The sequence below is a fragment of the Silurus aristotelis genome, assembly GCF_946808225.1.
Source record: "Silurus aristotelis genome assembly, chromosome: 12".
NCBI lineage: Eukaryota > Metazoa > Chordata > Actinopteri > Siluriformes > Siluridae > Silurus > Silurus aristotelis.
This window is the reverse complement of record NC_139585.1, coordinates 5,161,549-5,183,592: the sequence shown is the minus strand read 5'-3', so window position 1 is coordinate 5,183,592 and position 22,044 is coordinate 5,161,549. Positions and strand designations below refer to the sequence as shown.

The 22,044-nt window shown below is 37.9% G+C and overlaps 1 protein-coding gene and 1 long non-coding RNA gene across 6 annotated transcripts in view; one reads left to right on the top strand and one right to left on the bottom strand.

Annotated features, from left to right (window-relative positions):
- Positions 1–6,935, top strand: part of LOC310734542 — a 152,446-nt gene extending 145,511 nt beyond the window's left edge. The window contains exon 3 of the long non-coding RNA XR_014536065.1: positions 6,915–6,935. This is a non-coding gene — a long non-coding RNA (uncharacterized lncRNA). The remainder of the gene's footprint in view (positions 1–6,914) is intronic.
- Positions 1–20,605, bottom strand: part of rnf157 (ring finger protein 157) — a 33,691-nt gene extending 13,086 nt beyond the window's left edge. For 4 of the 5 annotated variants that reach the window (XR_014536042.1, XM_083556503.1, XM_083556505.1 and 1 more), the window contains exons 1-15: positions 19,325–19,929; positions 15,686–15,804; positions 8,611–8,699; positions 8,374–8,520; positions 7,711–7,828; positions 5,812–5,878; positions 5,674–5,717; positions 5,534–5,581; positions 5,154–5,225; positions 4,867–5,026; positions 4,111–4,223; positions 1,546–1,781; positions 1,153–1,270; positions 812–920; positions 539–720 (exon numbers count right to left, since the gene is read on the bottom strand). Coding sequence is in view for 4 of the 5 variants with exons in the window: in XM_083556503.1 (XP_083412629.1) it covers positions 539–720; positions 812–920; positions 1,153–1,270; positions 1,546–1,781; positions 4,111–4,223; positions 4,867–5,026; positions 5,154–5,225; positions 5,534–5,581; positions 5,674–5,717; positions 5,812–5,878; positions 7,711–7,828; positions 8,374–8,520; positions 8,611–8,699; positions 15,686–15,804; positions 19,325–19,412 (1,710 nt within the window). In the remaining variant the exon portion in view is untranslated. Of the gene's footprint in view, positions 1–538; positions 721–811; positions 921–1,152; positions 1,271–1,545; positions 1,782–4,110; positions 4,224–4,866; positions 5,027–5,153; positions 5,226–5,533; positions 5,582–5,673; positions 5,718–5,811; positions 5,879–7,710; positions 7,829–8,373; positions 8,521–8,610; positions 8,700–15,685; positions 15,805–19,324 lie in introns of all 5 variants that reach the window. The other variant, XM_083556502.1, reaches the window with a different exon arrangement.
- Positions 20,606–22,044: the final 1,439 nt, after the last annotated feature.

Below are 22,044 nucleotides of genomic sequence, written 5' to 3'. Positions count from 1 at the left end.
TAGTAAAACGTGTAGCCAGACACACACACAAAAAAACCAAAAAAAAAACAGGCAAACAAATAGAGATAAACGGGTAGATCCATAAGTAATAGGAAAGAGAGATAAACAGACAGACAGACAGACAGACAGACAGACAGACAGACAGACAGACAGACAGACAGACAGGGTTAGGGTTAGACAGACACACAGACACACACACAGACAGACACACAGACAAATTGTACATAGCAAAACCTGTGTAGCCAAAAGAAAACAGAGTAGAAGAACATAAACAGATAGACAGACAAACAAGTGAATAGTTAGATAGACAGATCAATAGAAAGAAAAGAGACAGACAAAAGAGGCAGACAGTCAAAGGGTATACAGACAGACAAGCACAAAATCACAGAATCATCCTATATGAAGTGTGTAATGTTTAAAGTATTTGTTGTTGGCAGTGGTTTTATTGCCCTTCCACTGGGTGGTATTCCTCCTCAGTGTTGGCAAGTCTGCATATAATACATCAGTCTTCTGATAAATGAAGATTTAGCAGTCTCACCTCGCCCTCCTGCTGGGAAGCCGGTCGGCTCTCTGGTGTGTTCTGGTGGCGTTTGTCCCCCTCTGCCCCCGGCAGGTACGAGCCAGACATGGAGGAGAGTGTGTCAGTACTGATTCGTGAGTTCTGACTCTGTGAAGACGCCATGGACATGACAGACTGAGCCAAACTGCTGCTTACTGGATCTATGGGAGAAAGCAGAGGTGTGCTGAGGTTGAGTTTAGCGTGTGTGATGTTATTTAGTGTGTAGCAAATCTGAGTTGTGTTTGATCCTACCCTCAGGGGAGGTGATGGTGGAGGACAGCGGGGTGCCGCTACACGAGGACTGCTCTATCGCTCCGCATGAAGACAAGGTGAGATTGTCGCTATCAGGGGTCATGCCACACTGAAATGAAACAAATAATAGCTAGGCAAAATGTCAAGACAAAATGTAAACACTGATTTTCTGATTTGCTTCATTTGGAGTATGATTTGTTTTTATAGTGCAGCTGAATGTCATAGTTGTGATGCCTCTTGACATGAAGCGTTTTTTTCTCTTAACCCCCTCAACATCATGTTCATGTTTGCAAGCAAAGTAAACAGTGTCTCATTCCTCTTAAATCACAGCAGTTGTGTACCTCTTGCTGCTCCACAGGCAGTTTCCTCCTGCACACCTGAGCCTCTGACTCACTGCACGACTTCTCATCCTCCTCCTCAGGCAGCACCGATGAATTCTGGGAATTCTGGGAGAGAGACCTACAGGAGAAGCAGATTCATAAAAATAGATATACATATGGACCATGGACATAATAGATAGATAAAAATTAGATTAGACAGACAGATTGTAGAAAACAGACAGACAGACAGACAGACAGACAGACAGACAGACAGACAGACAGACAGACAGACAGACAGACAGACAGACAGACAGACAGACAGACAGACAGACAGACAGACAGACAGATAGATAGATAGATAGATAGATAGATAGATAGATAGATAGATAGATAGATAGATAGTACATGACTCACTTGGAGCTGCTCTTCTTGACCTTGAGGCCTTGGCTGGAGTTGATGGAGTGCTCCAAGTGAGAAAGCGAGTGTGTGACCGTGTGATGACTCGAGGTGCCGTACGCAGGCAGAGTTCCAGAGATGTGAGCTTTGGTCAGGCCGTGCAGTGCCGGAGCGCAGGGTGAGGGGTTCAGAGGGCCGTTCAGAGCCTCTAAAAGAGACACGGCCTCGAATCCCTGGGGAATGTTTTCAGCCGCCTGAAACAGAGGAGCAGCAGCTGTAACATACACAACATTAACCCCAGGTACTACACTTACTCTTCATTTTACAGTTTTTCTCAATTGCTTTGGAGCGTGGCTCAGATCAGAAATGAAATTCTCAAAACTACTTGTTCAACCTCCACATCATTTAGTCACTTGTGCACATCATAAAAGGCAATTTCTCATTAGTTTTATCAAATTGCGAATGCTTTGTTACCGTCACGCTTTGATGAAGGGTCGGAAACCAGAATACGAATAGGACATTTATTAGCCTTGGAAAACAAACAGAAGCTAGGAAGCAGCATGTACCGGAAAACAGGTATATTCCGAAACAAAGGTAGTCCAGGGATGATCGCCAGAATGAACCGTAGATCAGACGGTGAGTGAATGAGGAGGGGGACTTATAAGGGACGGTGAAGATTGGAGACAGGTGAAGGTGATTAGTATGAAGGCGAGGAGCTGCGAGTGTGCCGAATGCTGAGAGGGGGTCAGCCCAAAACATCTGGGCATCAGTTCATTGCATTTGTCATTGAATGCAAAATGGTTAAACCAGTTGTCATCATTTGTCATCTAAAATTTCTATTCAACTTTTTTTTTTTGTAAATGTGACTTGAATTGATAAATTGTGCAGATGAATCGCGAATGTCAGTAATGAAGGCAAGTGAACGGCAGCAGATCAACTAATAATCAACTAGTTCTCTAAACCAGGTCAAAGCTAAATCTCGTGAACAGACAGAGCAAAACACAGAATTACAGTTTCTAAAAATGGATGAACATTTAGGAAATTAACACCATTACAGTACAGTAAAAGTGTGAATCCTGTCCGGTCTTTAGCAATCAATATAAATCAAATATGCAATCAAATAAATACATTTGTGCTGATGAAATTCATAGATGCCACACAGAAGAAATTCAGCCCTGTGCATTTTCAATCACTGTGATCCAAAATGTAGTTTACCTCAGGAAATACTGAAACTGTGCCGTCATACTGACAACATGACCATGTTTGTGAACAATGACAAATTACATTTTCATTCTGATAGCAATGAGATGTTCATCGACACAAATACTTACTTTTGAGAGATAAACTAATGATTTTAAACTGCTGATTTTATTCATTAAGTGCTAGCAGTGATTCAGTGTAAGTGTTTAACCAGGTTGTTCAACAATATTTTGGAAGGTGAGAAGATGCCTGAGGAATGGAGAAGAAGTGTGCTGGTACTGATCTTTAAGAATAAGGGAGATGTGCAGACCTGCAGTAACTACAGGGGAATAAAGTTGATCAGTCACACCATGAAGTTATGGGAAAGAGTAGTGGAAGTCAGGCTGAGAGAAGAGGGGACCATCTGTGAGCAACAGACACATTATTTTCTTTGAGAATGTTGATGGAGAAGTATAGAGAAGGTCAAAAGGAGTTGCATTGTATGTTTGTGGATTTAGAGAAAGCATACGACAGGGTGGAGAGAGGAGTTGTGAAATTGTATGAGGAAGTCAGGTGTGTCAGTGTGCAGTACGGTTCAAGGTAGAGGTTTGACTGCATCAAGGATCGGCTCTGAGCCCTTTCCTGTTTGCAGTGGTGATGGACAGGTTGACGGATGAGGTCAGACAGGTGTCTCCGTGGACTATGATGTTTGCAGATGATATTGTGATTTGTGGTTAGAGTACTGAGCAGGTTAAGAAGAGCCTGGAGAGGTGGAGATATGGGCTGGAGAGACGGGGAATGAAAGTCAATAGGAGTAAAACAGAGTACATGTGTGTGAATGAGAGGGAGGGCAGTGGAGTGGTGTGGTTACAGGGAGAAGAGGTGGAAAAGGTGGAGAAGTTTAGGTACCTGGAGTCAACAGTGCAAAGTAATGGAGAGTGTGTTAGAGAAGTGAAGAAAAGAGTGCAGGCAGGGTGGAGTGGGGGGAGAAGAGTGATAGCAGGAGTGATTTGTGATAGAAGAGTATCTGTGAGTGTGAAAGGGAAAGTTTATAGGACTGTGGTGAGACCTGAGATGTTGTATGGTTTAGAGACAGTGGCATTAAGTCAGCGCATGTAGGATGTTTTTGGAGACAAGGTGAGGGAGGCGAGATTGAGATGGTTTGGACATGTGCAAAGGAGGGACATGGGGTATATATCGGTAGGAGAATGCTGAGGATGGAGCCACCTGGAAGGAGGAAAAGAGGAAGATCAAGGAGGAGGTTTATGAATGTGCTGAGGGAAGACATGCAGGTAGTTGGGTTAAAAGAGGCAGATGTAGAGGACAGGGGGGCATGTAGCGACCCCTAATGGGAGAAGCCGAAAGAAGAAGAAGAAGAAGAAGTGTGCAAAAAGATTTAATTACCGAATGTTCTTCAGAGTCTGAGGACTGGGAGGTGATAGTTGGGTTAAAGCCGGTAGTGGAGACGGGACTTAGCTTTCTTCTCAAGGCTCGGATCTGCAGCAGAGCTCGAAATGCTGCGGAAGGCAAAGAAGTACAAACTGCACAGAATCAATTCAGGTCAGTTATTGTTGCTCTGTTATTCTTACATGTTATGTCTATAAAGAAGGGTTAGTTTAGAGTTTAACAGTCTAAGAGGCACAGTTTCAGGCCAGACCACTCAGGTCAGTGGTTCTTGTGAAAATGCAAGAAATAGGTTAAAAAACATGCACGACATGCAAAGGTTTAATTAATAACTGCAAAGAAAAATCCATTATGTAAATCTGAAATACATTTTATCTCCTCAAAGAAGATAACCAATAGGAAAATATCCTCAAGGCAAAAAAACCCCCAAACAAACAGACTTCTGTGAAACTGGGTAACTAAAATACACCCAAGGTGTACACACAAGTAGTAGCAATAACACTAATAAAAGACAACGTGTGGTCAACCCCCAATAATTCGTGAATTTTTGGAACTCGTGTAAGGTCTTAGAACGTAACCGGGGGAGTTCCGGGGGACCCCTGTGTGTATATATATATATATATATATATATATATATATATATATATATATATATATATATATATATATATATATATATATAATGTCATACGAGGGGTTGAACGTCCCTCGTATATAAACGTAAACGTAAAGAAGACACAAAAGACACGTCCTTACGCAGACGGCAGATTGGACAGCAGTTGGCTTGGTAGCGCAGAGTGTCTGCGCAGGTGTTGCACAGGCACAGGTGTCTGCAAGGAAGGATGAGTGTGTCGCGTACATCAGACAGACACACCACACACTCCGCACTGTTGTCGCTGATCTCATCGTCAGCTACCTGTTGGACCATAGTCCACATTTTACCTTCTAACCAGTGGATAGATCTCTTGATATTCATGTGATACATAACATGACTAGAAAATATACTAATCCAAAGGATGTTTAACAAAAAAAAAAATACTTACTTTAGATTCCTGGCTGTTGTATTTGTTTTCTATGCCATAAATCTCCTGAAGTAGGTAGCTAACACCATCCACCTGAAATACCATCCAATACTATTAGAGAAGCGTTTTTTTTTTTTCACATAGTTTCAGATTTATGTGCAAAATGTAGAAATTCTTGTACAAGTTACATTCATGAGAGCATAGTTACGATGTTATTATTGACAATATCGAGCTGTTGAACAGAAACATTTACTTGTTAGGAAATGTTTCTATCTCGTAACAAATACGAAGCCAGGTTGCATTAGGCTAGTGAAGAAAATCGCAGTATATATGATGTCTGGCTGTATAATCTAAACAAAAGCTGTAGATGTGTAAGATAATTACACAGTCTGAGCTCTTACCACTTGCTTTTGCTTCAAAGGTTTCACACAGTAGCTGCCATCCGTGTGCTATAAAAAGAGGTACAAGTCATCGGATATGATTTGATTGTGTTTGACTTAAAATGAAATTTTTAGAACATTTAACATGAATCGTGAGATACCTTCTCGAAAGTGGCGAGGAGAATGTGAGCATGTCCTAAATGTTCTGTAGAAAAATGCATGAGCATCCAGAAGAATTCAGATCGGTGTGCAAATGTGAGGCTTTAATATAAAGATAATTAGTAGCAAACTTGACTTACCGTCTCCTTCATCCACCACCGCCTGCACCACCATGGGGAAAACCTCTTTATCCATGTCGAATAAAAGCTGAAAGATAGCACATCCCACACATCACATACACCACCTACGCCACACATATCATTGAACCAAATGCTTTGAGAATGGGATTCTAACAAAGGTTCAAAAAATAAATGCAAAGTTAACACCAGAAGGCACTCAGTCCTTCAAGCAAACTAATTGACTCTCAATAGTTTTGTAGCCAACTTCTTTAATCTCTATCTCATACTGAAAAAGAAAAAATAAATAAACAGAAAACAGTTTCCTGAACTGCATTTAACTACCACTGACTTGTGCAATAAGAATCATGTCATGAGTGCAAAGTCATAATCAAAATTATTATATGACTAACACTGTTACTATCACTGTAATGTTTTTTTTTTTTTTTATAAATTACAGCATTGTTGTAATCGTTTTCTATAGAAACAACTAATTCACAGAGAATTGAGTGAGGTATGAATGTTGAAGTATCATCTAAAACGAATTTTCTTTTAAATGTGCTGTTATTCAATGATAAAAAAAAAAAAAAAAAAAAAACGTTAGGTAACAGTAACTCAGTGGTCCTCATATTGTGAAATCCATTTTAAACGGCACTAATTTTATCAACACGCGATTACTGCACCAATCTTTTTGACCATTTTTATTAAAAATAAATAAATTTAAAAGCGGTGAAATTAAAACCATTTAGCGCAACACACGTTTTCACGATGTCCTTTCTTTACTCAGATATAAAAAAAATAAACTCCACCGAAAATGATTTTGAATCACTAAACATTTGTTTTACTGATGCGCCAAGTCTCAAATCAGCACATCCGGCAATTAAAACCGTCCGTGTGGAAACATAGCAAAAGTTCTGTTTTGTGTCCTGATGATTTACATAATTTAAAACACCATAATTTAAAACCTTTACAAGAGTATTTTTACGAGGTGCCCTGTCATCCGAAAATGTCTTGTGTAAGGAAATCGCTCAGTGCAAAGAAAGAGAAGTACATTTTTTTTTTCATGTGTCTAATAGACATAAACGAGTTATTTGAAAAACATCAATGACCTTTGAAAAATTGTCTAGATTTCATGCTCTATGTTGAGTTTCACTAATAATAAACATACTTTTGTATAAAGCATCCATATTTGTTCATATATATATATATATATATATATATATATATATATATATATATATATATATATATATATATATATATATATATATATATATATACATATACACACACACACACACACACACACACACACACACACACACACACACACACACACACACACAGTTTATGCAAATACATGAACTAGCACCTTTTCCACTGTTTGTTTTATGCCTTTGTTTATTTAAAACTAAAGTGTGCTACAATTTCTCTCAACAGAGTTTTAGGCTGATGGTATCCTAAGTCTGAAACCTAGTGAATCAGTTTTAATTTATCATTGATAAAGACTCAAAACACTTTTGTATGTTGCTCTGGATAAGAGCATCTACAAAATCCTTGAGAATTCTTAACAGCAAATGTAATGTCATCCCTGTCCTGCACCTTCTTTACACATTTACTGCCGAAAGCAAGGGAGGGTGTATTGGCCACCATCCAAACGCTGTAAACCTACACTAAATGTTGTTAAACATGGAAGGAGTCTCCAGTGTCAGGATATTAGAACAGTCAAGACATTTTCACAGTAGAGAGTAAACCACAAAGCATATACATACGGTGTATACACAGTTTATTTCATACACTCTATGACATGTAATGAATTCAATACAATTGTACATGGATTTTTGTGTGATAATGCCCTCCTTACATTGTGTGAAAATGTCCTCCTCACACCTTAAGGACAAGAAACCTTGATAAAAACCTTACCTCCTCGTCTGACCACTCGGACAAGTTGACAGAATGCGAGGGAAGGCAGAACTGCTGGCAGACGCCTCTCTTAAAATGCACCGTCTCCGATTTCAGAGAGCTGTCCTGTGGCAGGTATCTGTCAATATACAACAAAAGCAGATTCGACCATCAGCTTATTATTAGATTAAATCCTTACGAGAAAACAACACGAGAATTTTAAATTGCTGAAAATGTGTAAAATGTGCTTTTAGAATTTCTTGGGTCGATTAAAACTGCAGCTGATTACAGCATGCACTACCGCAACCTTGCTGTATCTGTACACACCATATCTGTTTCTTCTTTCTATACTTTTTTTAAGGTAAAGTTACTTGTCACATGTACATTACAGCACATTGAAATCCTTTCTTTGTTTATCCCAGAGATGTTAGGAAACTGGGGTCAGAATGCAGGGTCAGCCGTGGTACAGCGGCCCTGCAGCACAGAGAGTTAAGGGCAGCTTAGCAATTCTAGGGCTGGAACCTCTGACCTTCCGATCAATAACCCAGAGACTTAACCACTAAATCTATCCATCCATCCATTCATCCATCTATTCCCAGGTTATCATTGGTTCATATACTGAATAATTGTGCTGATGTTATTAAGGTCAACCATAATCTTTTACTCTCTACTCATTTTACTCACACTGGCACACCATTGTGGAATTCCTCAATAGCTTGGTAGTAAATAGTGATGGCAACTTGTGTATCAGCATCGAAGGTAAACTCAATGTTGTAGCAACTGCGACTCTTTCCAGCCTCCTGCCCGGGCAACTTCATGTCTTCGCTACATCTGTAAATGAAATCCCAGTGTTTTTAAATCACAAAAAGAGGACAAATTGATAATTAAATAAAAAAAACGCAATGTGGTTAGAAGTCTCACCTGACCAATCGGAGAGTATCTTTTCGTATGTTGACCAGACTTCGGAGGGTCTTTACTGGTTCGTGAGGCGGTGGGGCGGTGTATGGGAACTAAAGAGAGAAAAAATAATGAAACATAATAGATGCTGCTTAAACGGTCAAGAAAAGATAGTATCCAATGACCAGTCTCCTACTATCTCTTGTGTTCACAATAATGATGTCTAAGTATGGAAGTAAAAAAACAACAACCAAAGTTCCTTTAAGCCATCTTGTGCCTGTTCCCCTTAAAATGAAATCAAAATGGGATTTTTCATAGCTTAGTGGTTAAGACATTGAACTTTGGCTCTAATGGTTGTGAGTTCAACTCCCAGCCACACTAAGCTGCCACTCCTTGGCCCCTGAGGAAGGCCCTTAACCCCATAGCTGCTGCTCAGTTGTAAGAATGAGATAAATGTAAGTTGCTCTGGATAAGGGCCTCTCCTAAATGTCATAAATGTAAAGTCAAATAAAAATGTATAGTGAATTCTGTTATGAACAAAGCTACATAAAAGATCCCATAGATGAACATGGGAAGTGGTATCTTAATAATTACGATCAGGAGGTTGTGATTTCAAATCCCAGCACCACAAAATGGCCATTGCTGAGCCCTTGAGCAAAGCCCGTAAACTTCAAGTGCTCAGTAATATAAATGAGGCAATTATAAGTTGCTGTGGATAAGGCCATCCGCCAAATGGCATGAATGTAAACGCTGTAAAAACTTTAGTTGTCGAGTGCTATTAAGACTTGAGTCAAAAATGCCAGTTCAACTCTCTCGTAAAAAACACTGATGCGTACATTATTTTCCCTCCATCTCAGGAGGGCTGCTCACTGATCAATAAACATGTTAATGGACAGAAGCTTCCATTCTGTGCACTCTTAATTCGACAGATTCATCGAGCTTATCCATCCATGTCATCCAGAGAACTATCCAGATCATCCATTTTGTCACATTAACGCAAGGAATCTGATAGTGTGAGGGAAGATGCAAGTGCGGACCATGTATTAGAAGGGCAAATACACAAATCATTGAAAAAAAACGAAGTATGAAAGCAGGGAATGTAGACATAACAAGAAAAATAAAATCTGGTAAACAGTGGGAGGCCAAAAAATGAAATAACTGCAGTAAACTGTGAGCATGGATGGATGGATGGATGGATGGATGGATGGATGGATGGATGGATGAATGCATGGATAATATTAGGCAGGTGGTCATAATGTTATACCTAATCACTGTGTATATATTAGGGCTGTTAATTATTCAAATATTTAATTGTGATTCAAAAACATTTTTACTTGTTCTAAATGTACCTTAAATTAATACTAGTTTTTTAATACTCTATTAACAAGAGCATGAACAAATATGGATGCTTTCTGCAAATGTATGTTTATTATTAGTGAAACCAAAGTCAACATAGAGCATGAACACTAAATATTCTTGTAAATGTTTTAAGTGATTATGGTGTTTAAATTGACGAATCTTGTCAGGACACCAAACAGAACTTTTGCTTTGTTTCCACACGGACGGATTTAATTGCCGGTTGTGTGCATGATGGCGGATTTTGGAGCTTGATTTGTTACTTGGCGAATCAGTAAAACAAATGTTTAGTGATTAAAAATAATTTTCTAGTGGAGTGTATTTTTTTTTTATATATCTGGATAAAGAAAGGATGTGATGAATAAAAATTACTCTTTTCTCTATACTTATTTCTATTTTTTAATAAAAACACTCAATCAAATGTAAATTTACATTCATTCATTCATTCATTCATTTTCTCCCGCTTATCCGTAATTCAGGTCGCGGGGGCAGCAGTCTAAGCAGGCCCCCGCCTCCGACTGCTGCCGAATCCTCATAGCACCGTCCCAAATTTACAATAAATGTTAACGTGTTAATTTTGACAGCCCTACTATATATATATATATATATATATATATATATATATATCCATCCATCCATCCATTTTCTCCCGCTTATCCGTAATTCGGGTCGCGGGGGCAGCAGTCTAAGCAGGCCCCCGCCTTCGACTGCTGCCCAATCCTCACAGCACCGTCCCTTACGGTCCCTCCTGCAGGTGGTGAGCCCACGGGAAGTATATATATATATATATATATATATATATATATATATATATATATATATATATATATATATATATATATATATATATATATATATATATATTCTGTTTATAACTTCTTTTTTTTATTATAATTGTTATTATTTATTTATTTATTTATTTATTTATTTATTTATTTATTTATTTATTTATTTGTGTAAAGATATATATAGACAAAAGTATTGGGTCACCTGACATTTCCTGCTATATGTGGTTCTTTTCCAAACTGTTACCATAAAGCTGGAGGCATTTAAGTGTACAGGACGTCTTTAGATGCACTATAATACAATTTTGCATTCACTTGAACTTGGAAACCCAAACCTGTTCCAGCATGGTGATGCTCCTATGCACAAAGTGAGCTCCTTAAAGATCTGGTTTACATGCTTTGGAGAGGAAGATCTTGAGTGGCCTGCTATAGAGCTCTGATCTTATCCCTACTGAACATCTTTAGGATGAATGTGAACGCTGACTGCACCCCAGGTCTCCTCACCTACATCAGTACATCAGTTGTTCCAGGTCCTGCCTTTCATAACACCCTTGTGGCTGATGAACACAAATATCCATAAACACAATCCAAAATCTAGTGGAACATCTTCCCAGAAGAGTGGAGGGAATCATAAGAGTGAATTGGACTAAATGTGGAATGCAATGTTTAAAAATCACATACCGTACTTATGACAAGGTAATATATTTAAAAATATGACACATTTAAAGAACCTGGTAAAATATTTGTTTATAAAATTTGCATATATTATCTTTGCAGTGTGATTTTATGGTAATGCTTGGAGTTTTCATCAACATGTAACTAAAATAGCCTTTAAAGAATGGCTGTCAATTCATTTTTTATTTAACTATAACCTGTACTTTAACCCCTGCAAACTTTGTGTTACTGTTTGAAGGAGCAGTTTGTTCCCTTTTCCCAGAATAAAACATTAATTGAAATTGTGGGAAAAACCCATTTCTTATGATAGTTTGCTGTTGGATGAAGCTAATTGAGTGGAGCTTATCTATGTGCTAGTAAAATTTATATTTATATTCCTGACACTAGTCGATTCCTTTGTATGACTTTACTGTATGTCAGTTTTTTTTAAATGTTTGTTAGAAATTATACAAGTAATAGGTTTAATATAATAAAAATCAGCTAATTTATCAGCATATCACTTCTTTGAATCTGGCTCGAAATTTTCTTTACCTCTTGTTCCAGGTCCGTCTTGGCTACATGCCTGGATCTTGGCTAAAATGTCTGTCCTGTTATACTGTTAGTGCTCAAAGTATTTATTTAACATAAGGTTACTTTCTCATGTTCCTCATTTGCATAGCCTGTGTGACTCAGTTCTGTTTTTCCCATATTACAAAAGTTCTGTTGTTCTTTTTTTGTTTGCACAACTTTACATGCTTTCTTTGTATGTCGCAGTATTGACCTATAGTAGCCTGGGGGTTTAATATCATACACACATACACACATCGCTCGATGCATCTTCCCCATTTAAACAGAACAACTGACTAATATAGATCTGCTGAATACATTTCAGAATGGTTTTGTAGATTGGTTGGTTAGATTTAATGGTGCTGCAATGGGCTTTTGTGTTCCTTTACACACTATATGTACAAAAGTATTGGGACAGTCCGAAGTGGTTCTCCAAACTTAACACAGAATTAGTCACATGACTATATAGAATGGTTTTGGATGTGTTAGCATGAAATTGACAATTCACTTGAAATAGGAGACCCCAAGCATGACAATGCCCATGTGCTTAAACCCAGCTCCATGATGATTTACATGGGTTGGAGTGGAAGATCTCCTGCTATAGAGCTCTGATCTCAACCCTATCGAACATGGAATGAGATGTTCCAAAGCAGATACCAATATTATGGTCAGGTTTTTCCAAACTTTTACACACACAAAAAACAAACAAATTATATACGCTCACCGGCCACTTTATTAGGTACACTTTACTTGTACCGGGTTGGACCCTCTTTTGCCCTCAGAACTGCCTTAATCCTTCATGGCATAGATTCAACAAGGTACTGGAAATATTCCTCAGAGATTTTGGTCCATATTGACATGATAGAATCACGCAGTTGCTGCAGATTTGTCGGCTGCACATACATGATGCGAATCTCCCATTCCACCACATCCCAAAGGTGACATGGCGTGTTATCCTGCTGGAAGTAGCCATCAGAAGATGGGTACACTGTGGTCATAAAGGGATGGACATGGTCAGCAACAATACTCAGGTAGGCTATGGCGTTGACACGATGCTCAATTGGTACTAATGGGCCCAAAGTGTGCCAAGAAAATATCCCCCACACCATTACACCACCACCACCAGCCTGAACTGTTGATACAAGGCAGGATGGATCCATGCTTTCATGTTGTTGACGCCAAATTCTGACCCTACCATCCGAATGTCGCAGCAGAAATCGAGACTCATCAGACCAGGCAACGTTTTTCCAATCTTCTATTGTCCAATTTTGGTGAGCCTGTGTTTCCTCAGTTTCCTGTTCTTAGCTGTCAGGAGTGGCACCCGGTGTGGTCTTCTGCTGCTGTAGCCCATCCGCCTTAAGGTTCAACGTGTTGTGCATTCAGAGATGCTCTTCTGCATACCTCGGTTGTAACGAGTGGTTATTTCAGTTACTGTTGCCTTTCTATCAACTCGAACCAGTCTGGCCATTCTCCTCTGACCTGTGGCATCAACAAGGCATTTGTGCCCACAGAACTGCCACTCACTGGATATTTTCTCTTTTTCTGACTATTCTCTGTAAACCCTAGAGATGGTTGTGCATGAAAATCCCAGTAGATCAGCAGTTTCTGAAATACTCAGACCAGCCTGTCTGGCACCAACAACCATGCCAGGTTCGAAGTCACTTAAATCACCTTTCTTCCCTATTCTGACACTCGGTTTGAACTGCAGCAGATCGTCTTGACCATGTCTACATGCCTAAATGCATTAAGTTGCTGATTGGCTGATTAGACATTTGCGTTAACGAGCAGTTGGACAGGTGTACCTAACAAAGTGGCCGGTAAATGTATATAAAAAACAATCCACATTGTTTAGCTGCTGTCTTTAGACTTTTTATGAACCACTATATGGTGCTGGTTTCCCATATACTGAATAAGCTTATTCTTCAAATAAAAGGAAAGTTGAATAGTGAATCACTAGTGCCAATTTAATTTAAATGTAATCTTAATCCACAGCCTGGAAACTGTAACAGAGTAGCAGATATTTTTAGAGCTGGGTTGTGGAACTGATGAAATGATCACCTACTCATTTCATTTCAACACGCTAGTATTGTGGATAAAGTAGGATGTTGCTGTAATAGAGGTGAAAAAATTGGAATCTAGTTATTAAATATGAATTTAGTAGACGAAAAATCCCCTTTTTTACATTTCTACTTCAGTAGAAGTACAAAAGTACTTTTGTTGGGGAAGTTGTAGCTCAGTGGTTAATGCTGTGGGTTACTGATCGGTAGGTTGGGGGTTCAAGCCCCATTACTGCCAAGCTGCCACTGTTAGGCCCTTAATCCTCTTTGCTCCAAGGGTGATGTATCAGGGCTAACCCTGTGCTCTGACCTTAGCTCCCTAACAAGCTGGGATATACGAAGAAAGAATTTTAATGTGCTGTAGTGCACCCCAACTTTTTTTGCGCCACGGACCGGTTAAATGTCGGACAATATTTTCACGGACCGGCCTGTAAGGTGTGGCGAATAAATACCGGCATAAAAAGTGGTATTTTCTAAATGTAATAATAAACGTGAATCCACTGTGTTGATGTTTGTTTATTTTGCTCGCTTGGGGGTTTGAATTTAGTGGTAATGTATTATGTGTTAGCGGCCGGAGCAGCCCCTTTAAGAAGGTAGTGGATGGAGGTAAGACATGTGACCGAGTCATCATTACATTCATCAAGAGTGAGTCATAGTCAGATGTGGCGGAGAGAATCCAGTAATTTTCCAAAATAAAACATCGTTCAGAATCAGATAATAAATAAAACAGAAATAATGTAAGTTATGTATTCTTTCTGTGCGGCCCGGTACCTATTGACCCACGGACCGGTGCCAGTCCGCGGCCCTGGGTTGGGACCACTGATGTAGTGTACATCTATGTGACAAGTAGAAGTCTCATTCTTTCTTCCTTTTTATCAAATAGTCAAATATCAAAAGAAGTCATTTTGAGAAGTATATGCATTTTAAACATACAGTAAACAGAATATGGTTTTCTATAGTTACAGACACACAGTGAGGGAACACTTACACCATGCAAACTATCACACTAATTGTTGTGCTCAGTAGCTCCTGGTTCTATAACCACAAATGACTGTATAAGACTGTAGAAAGATCATTACTCATAATCTTACATTCCAGTGCTCATGTTAGTTCTCACTCTCCAGTGTTCTGTATTATTTAAAGACTATAATCACACTCTTGATGTCACGCAAATGAGGATGGGTTCCCCTTTTGAGTCTGGTTCCTCTCAAGGTTTCTTCCTCATAACATCTAAGGGAGTTTTTCCTTACCACAGTCAGTAGCAGCTCAGTTTGGTGGTGCTCATGACCTTCTAGCCCAAAGTCCAAACCCTTAACCTGTAAGTTACCACTTCCCATAGTAATCCCCAAGGATCTAGTATTCCCAATTCATTACACATGGCAGTGGGACTGTAATGTAAAACTCACAGTTCTGAACTTTATTCTTTTAATTTATAATCAGTACTGACTCACATTTCCACATTTACTGATATTCATAATAAAACATTGAAGCAACGATGTCCAGAAAAGCAGGCAATGAAATCCGGCACAATGCGAGGCCTTTTCCTTTCGCATGAATATGAAATAGAGAAACGGATTTAACCGTATTACACTCTTTATGTCCATTATTATTTTATTTCTTTAAATGAAATGAACCACCTGCTGTATTGCATCTCGGTTAGGTCATTATTGAGCGTCTTACTGTGACTGGTCTGTTTCCCAGGAAGTTGAGATCTGTATTCTCTCCAAACAAGTACCCCTCTGGGTGGGTCGAATCGAACTTTTCTCCTCCCATGATGAAATGGCTGGCAAAGTAGCTTCCTGAACACAAAAAAAAAAACAAAAAAAAAACACAGCAAACACACAATGAATAAAACCTCTTTAAATATAGGCAAATTTCCCACATCCAACAAAATACAGCAAGAGGCAATTTTCAAAAGAAATTCTTTTACCTACATTTTTATTTTAATATTTTAAGATACAATACAATCTTTTTTTTAACCTAGTTTTAAATGAACTCAACTGCAAATTGAATACATTTTTTTTGTTGCAACACGCTGGTGTATATAATAAAGGGTGTGATAAAAATCAGGAATGAATATTACAAATAATCCATTAGATATATTATCTGTATCTGTAATAGAGTAAAAGTTTGCGGACATCTGATTATAAGATTCGTATGAACATTCCACATTCCATCCATTCTTCTGGAAAGATGTTCCACTAGATTTTGTGGAGTCAGCATTCACATTCATGTTCAGTTGGGTTGAGGTCAGAGTTCTAAGATCAAGCCCCCTAGTTCTTCGTGGTAAGTCTGGAGAATCACATCAATACTTTTGTCTATAGAGTATGTATATGAATTAAATATAATACAAACCATTTACGAACAAATTAACAACACACACTATGACTTGCCGTTTCTGCAAATAAACAACAAGGTTTTCACTGACAAACTAATCAAATAGTAACACAGAACAGGTGAACACAAACAGATAAATGTGTTTTGTCTCTTAGCATATCTACATTTCAAACATTGTGACAGAAAACTCGATTAGAAATTTTGATATCAAAACAACTTTTTGATATCAAACTTTAATAATTTACTCTCCTCATTGCACTCATACCATATTTCAGCTCGTCTGACTAAACATTGGTTGATATATTGATATAGATGATATTGATTCATGTGCAAAATGCATAACTCTGAGGAAATGAGGACGACATATTTATTCGACATATTTATTGACACTGCAGGCTGGGCTTGTGTCTAGCCTTAATCTCTGTATGTCAGTATGTCCTAGAGAAACAAAACCATCCGTATGAGTTTTAAGGGAACGTAGTAATAGGATTATTAAGAGTTTAATTTCCGATTCACCATCTGCCACTACTGTGGTGGCTAATTTATCAGAAAAATATCAACTTTAGCAATAAGAATAAGATCCCCAAGTATGAAAAGTATTTTTCTACAGAAAAAAAGCTGTGAAGTCTTATTTTTTATATTTTTGCACCAACATTACCTTCCGAACCTTGTAACCTAATGGTGGCATGAGCTACCTCTACCTATCAAAAAAGAATTTCAATGGGATGTTTCTTGTGTTGAACTTACCAGTAATGAGAATAAGCACATGGGAACGGAATAGTAACTAAAAATAAAATGATTGAAATGTATTAATGTCAACTGTATTTCTGTTAATTTTATATTATAATTATTGTGCTTTGAACATACTTGGATTTACTATGGGAAGTTGTAGCCGACTGGAGAACATGTACGACTTCTGATCGGAAGATCACAGGTTCAAATCTCAGCACCATTAAGCTGCCATTGTTGGGCCCTTGAGCAGGGCCCTTAACCCTCAATTGCTCAGCTGTATAACTGAGATAACTGTAAATCGCTCTGGATAACGTCTGCAAAATGCCATAAAAAAAAAAGATGAAGGTACTTTTTACAGCACCAGCTTGGCGATACTGGGGCTTGAACTGGCAACTTTCCGGTCAGTAACCCGGAGCCTGAGCCTGAAAGATGGCAATGACTCATCCAGTGTATAAATAAGAATAATGTTGTGACTTGTGTTCACATTCCTCAATGGGGAACAAATACAATTGATTTTAAGATGTACGAGCACCATCCTGAGGAACAACAAAAATAGTAGATGTTCCTACATTTTCTCCAAATTTTTTTTTTTAGATGATAAATTTACATATAGATCTTCTTTAAAAAAATAAAAAGACAAATTCTTCAACTCAGACACAGATGAATAAGATGAAGAAATTGAGTGATGGGATACTGTAAATACAGGATAAAGAATGAGCTGCCATCGAGAAGAACAAAGAGACGGATGGATAAGCAGGTAAAATGCATCACACCCCAGTGGAATATGTCTGGTAGACACTAATTCACATCTTTTTATTATAAATATGACATTTAATGTCGGGTGTATACCTAGTAATCACTCCTTAGACTAGCTAACATGACAGATCCTTTGATTTTATTGATGTAAATCAGCAGTGTACTACAGCATGCAGAAACCATGCATGCTCTAGTAACATAGTCTACACACCAGCGTGATTCAGACATGACCTTCCGACCTTCATGTGCGCCGTGACACACTGCACTTCTGTGATAATTTTGAGTAATAGCGATGGCATGAAATCAGAAGTGGGGTGACCTTATCGTTTGTATGCGGAGTATTATACACCCACACCCCGCCACAGTGCGATGTGTTACTACTGAATATCTGCATGGTTTCTAAGTGAGAGAACGTTTCCTATTAAAGGCAACTGAAACGTGCCTTTCTGTCTCAATCCGAATAAGAGTGGTGAGGTACGGTGTGGTGTGATGTGATGCGGTGCGGTGCGGTGCGGTGCGGTACGGCGTGGTATGGTGGTAGCATGGGGAGGGGGTAGCAGGGCTGGTGGTGGGTGGATGTAGGGGTTGGGGGGGGGGGTATTGTCACAATATCAAACTTCCAAATGATTATTTCTGGTATGGAGCCTTTCAATATCATTCTTCTGGCTCTATCTTAATTTATTATTTTTATTTTTATTTTTATTTTTATTAATTTTTTTTATTATTATTATTATGATTATTATTACTAATAATTATCATTATATTATATAAATAAATAATATTAATAATTATGATGATTAGTAGTTGTAGTATATACATTTAGTTTAATAGTATTCTCATCATTAGTGTTTTTTAATTCATTTATTCTTAATTTAAAAAAAACATTGTCATTGAAAGCCAGTTCTGCCGAATACTATAATATAGAAATATGCATAATTTATTATCAATTATAAAATAATAATAATAATAATAATTTAAATGGCATTGTAGGTCAAAACGTAGTTATAATTTTAAATATAAATATATATTCTCCTATTACTAGTGTACTGATAATGAAAACATAATAATAATAATAATAATAATAATAATAATAATAATAATAATAATAATTGCTTTACACAAATTATATTTTTCTTTTGAAATATGTCTTCTTATATATGAGTGAAATGCAAAAAAAAAAAAAACTGAATGAAAAAAGTTCAAATAGAGTATAGAGATAATTGTTTACATAGAGAGGTTGCATATGTTTGCATATGTTAATCAAAATTATTTGAGACAATAAGAGGATAAAAAATTACAATAAGTGGACCTGAATTGATGAATTCATGAATGAAGAACAATGAATGATACCTGAAATGTTGTTTTCGTGTATATGTATAGATTATAAATATATAGATGTGTAAAAAAAAACCATGACATTTATACATTAGAATTTAAAAAATTACTTATTATTATAATAATAAATGGAAAATGCAATATATGTTTGCTCCTCACCACTTTTGGGTGGGTATCTGTAGACTGAGTTGGATGGGATATCCACCTCCTCCACTCCAGCATTCTGTCTGCTGGTTAGAGCTCCCATTTCTCAGCATTCAGATGGAAGCCCAGCCTCACTTCTCTTCTATCTTCTGCCTTCAGAAAGAAAGGCTACACCTCTGATGATTTATGAGATTCTGAAGTGTTCGTGGGACTGGAGGCGTCCTGAGCGCTTCCTCTGCGATCTTCAGTCCCTGGATCGAGTCCTGTCCCAAACTCCCTTGTCTCTGTCTCTTTTCGTCTCTTCGCTGTCCTTTAGCTATCTCTTGGTGTGCAAATGCATGGCTCAGTCCGGCTGCTGCGGCAGAACAAAAGCCGCTTCTCGTTAACGGGGATGGGATTCCTGGGATCAGCTGGTTCTTCTGTCCATGGTGATGCTGAGGCTTTTATCCGAGCGCTGTCTCCAAGCCCTAATGGCCGCTTCTTCTTCTTCTTCTTCTTCTTCTTATGACGTCACACCGTAGAGCCGACCTTCCCAAATCTGTAGAGCACTGCAGTGCAGCCAAGCCGCACACACACACACACACACACACACACGCGCGCTCACACGCACACACGCGCGCACATCCATTCATTATTACACTGTACCAATTTTCCATCTGTTCTTGACAGTTTTATCTCTTATACAGAGTTATTTCTAAAGGACACTGTATGAGCAAAAGTATGTGGAGAGTTGACCAGCACATCCAGATTGCTGAACATCCCATTCCAATATGGGATATGCTGTAAAAATAAGCTCCACTCTTCTGAGAAGGCTTCTTTAGAAGGTTTGGGGATATTTTTCAGAGGCTGTAAGGATTTGCAATCATTCAGCGACAAGACCAGGCAGTATTGTTGATTGAGGAGGTTTGAGGTGCAGTTCATTCCATTGGGGTTGATGGGCAGGATCTGGGCAGGAAACTTGAGTTCTTCCAGTCCAGCCCTAACACAGTGTGTGCATAGGGTTCATTTTCATGTTGGAACAGGTTTGGGCTCGGCTGTTAGGTCCAGCGGAGGGATGATCCAGCATACAAAAACCAAATCCGTCCATGTGGGTTTGATTTTCAGGTGTCCACTAACTTTTGACTTTTAAGTGTATATCTGCAAATATTCTTTTGTTCATTTGTAAGAGCCATGATGGATTTCAACAAGCTGGGCATCACTCGGCACAAAGAGAGAATACATATAAATAAATAAATAATTTAAATATATGCTTTATACACATGATACTGGTGATCTAGCAGGGTTTGGACGGGACCTCTGAAAATGTATAAAGTTGAATAATTTGTGTTTCTGAGCTAAAGGAGGATCATCAGGTTCATAAATTGGCCTGTGTTCAGTAAAGCATGAGCATGTAAATGAACTGCATTTATGCATATATGAAAGTAATGATATAAGCCATATAGTAAATAATATTACTCTGATATTTATTCTACTATATTAATATCAGAGGGTTTTTTTACGCAGTTTATTATTAGTAAAATTAGTAAACATCAACAGTTTACATTTTTTAAATAATTTTAAATAAAATGACTGCTTGGTTAAATAATATTTAAAAGAATATGTTAAAATATTTTATAAAAAATTTTATATAATTAATTAAATGGATGCGATACATTTTTTGATTACATTAATTAAATTGAATAATCAATTAAATTGGCACAAATTAAATTGTTTAAATAAAATGAAATAAATGTTATTAAATAATTTACAATTGTTAGACCCCGTTTGGGTGATACAGATGTGTATGTAAGTGTGTGTGTTTTACATTTAATATTTAATTTTCTAAAGATATGATCCACTTAAATGTACTACTTATTTCAGCAACTTTAACAAATGTCTTCATTCCTTCCATCCTTCATTCAATGACTCCCTGAAATTCCGGAAGGATCAATAGCGCAAGTTACCAGGAAGTGATCGATTTTAAAAATGTTTAATTATGCACACATAAAAAGGATTGCATTTGGTACAGTGCCACTCATCTCCCCTTCATTACCCAGGAATCATTATTTTTACATGATGCACCCACAATAAGTCATGTTCTATTAACTCTTAAATGTTTCTCTGTTTTTATTTATGATGGAGAGTACGAGGTCCTAAATTTGCCTGAAAATCTGAATAGGGGATGTCTATAGTAAACAATGATTTGATGATACGAATCAAATCTTGGCTGGCTCAGGCTTACCAGGGTGGGCAAAAAAAAAAAAGAGTCCGCACTGCAGTGTTTGTCAGTAGCAATGTCAAAAACAAGCGCTGAATTAAATGGAACCTGCTGTCCCACTTCACTGTAATGCTATTCATAATTTGATTCCACACAGCATCTTAATGAGCATAATGCTGTGAATGGGTAAAATGTATTTACTGAAAGCAGGGATACAGTACTAGCATTATGGTTACTCATGGGGATATTATAGCAGCTTTATTAATGGCAATATTAAATATGGGGAACTGGAAGCCCAGTGGTTAATGCTCTGGGTTACTAATTGTAAGGTCAAGGGTTTAAGCCCCAGTATTGTCAAGCTGTAATTGTTGGGCCCTAAAGCAAAGAACCCTTTGTATCATGGCTGACCCTGTGCTCTGACCCCAACTTCCTAACATTGCTATGACAAATAAAAAAAGGATTTATTTTTATACCTTTTGTAGCTCTAGTTCCCTTTTAGGAACTCGAGCTGCATCGAAAATGCTTTGGGAACGCCTCG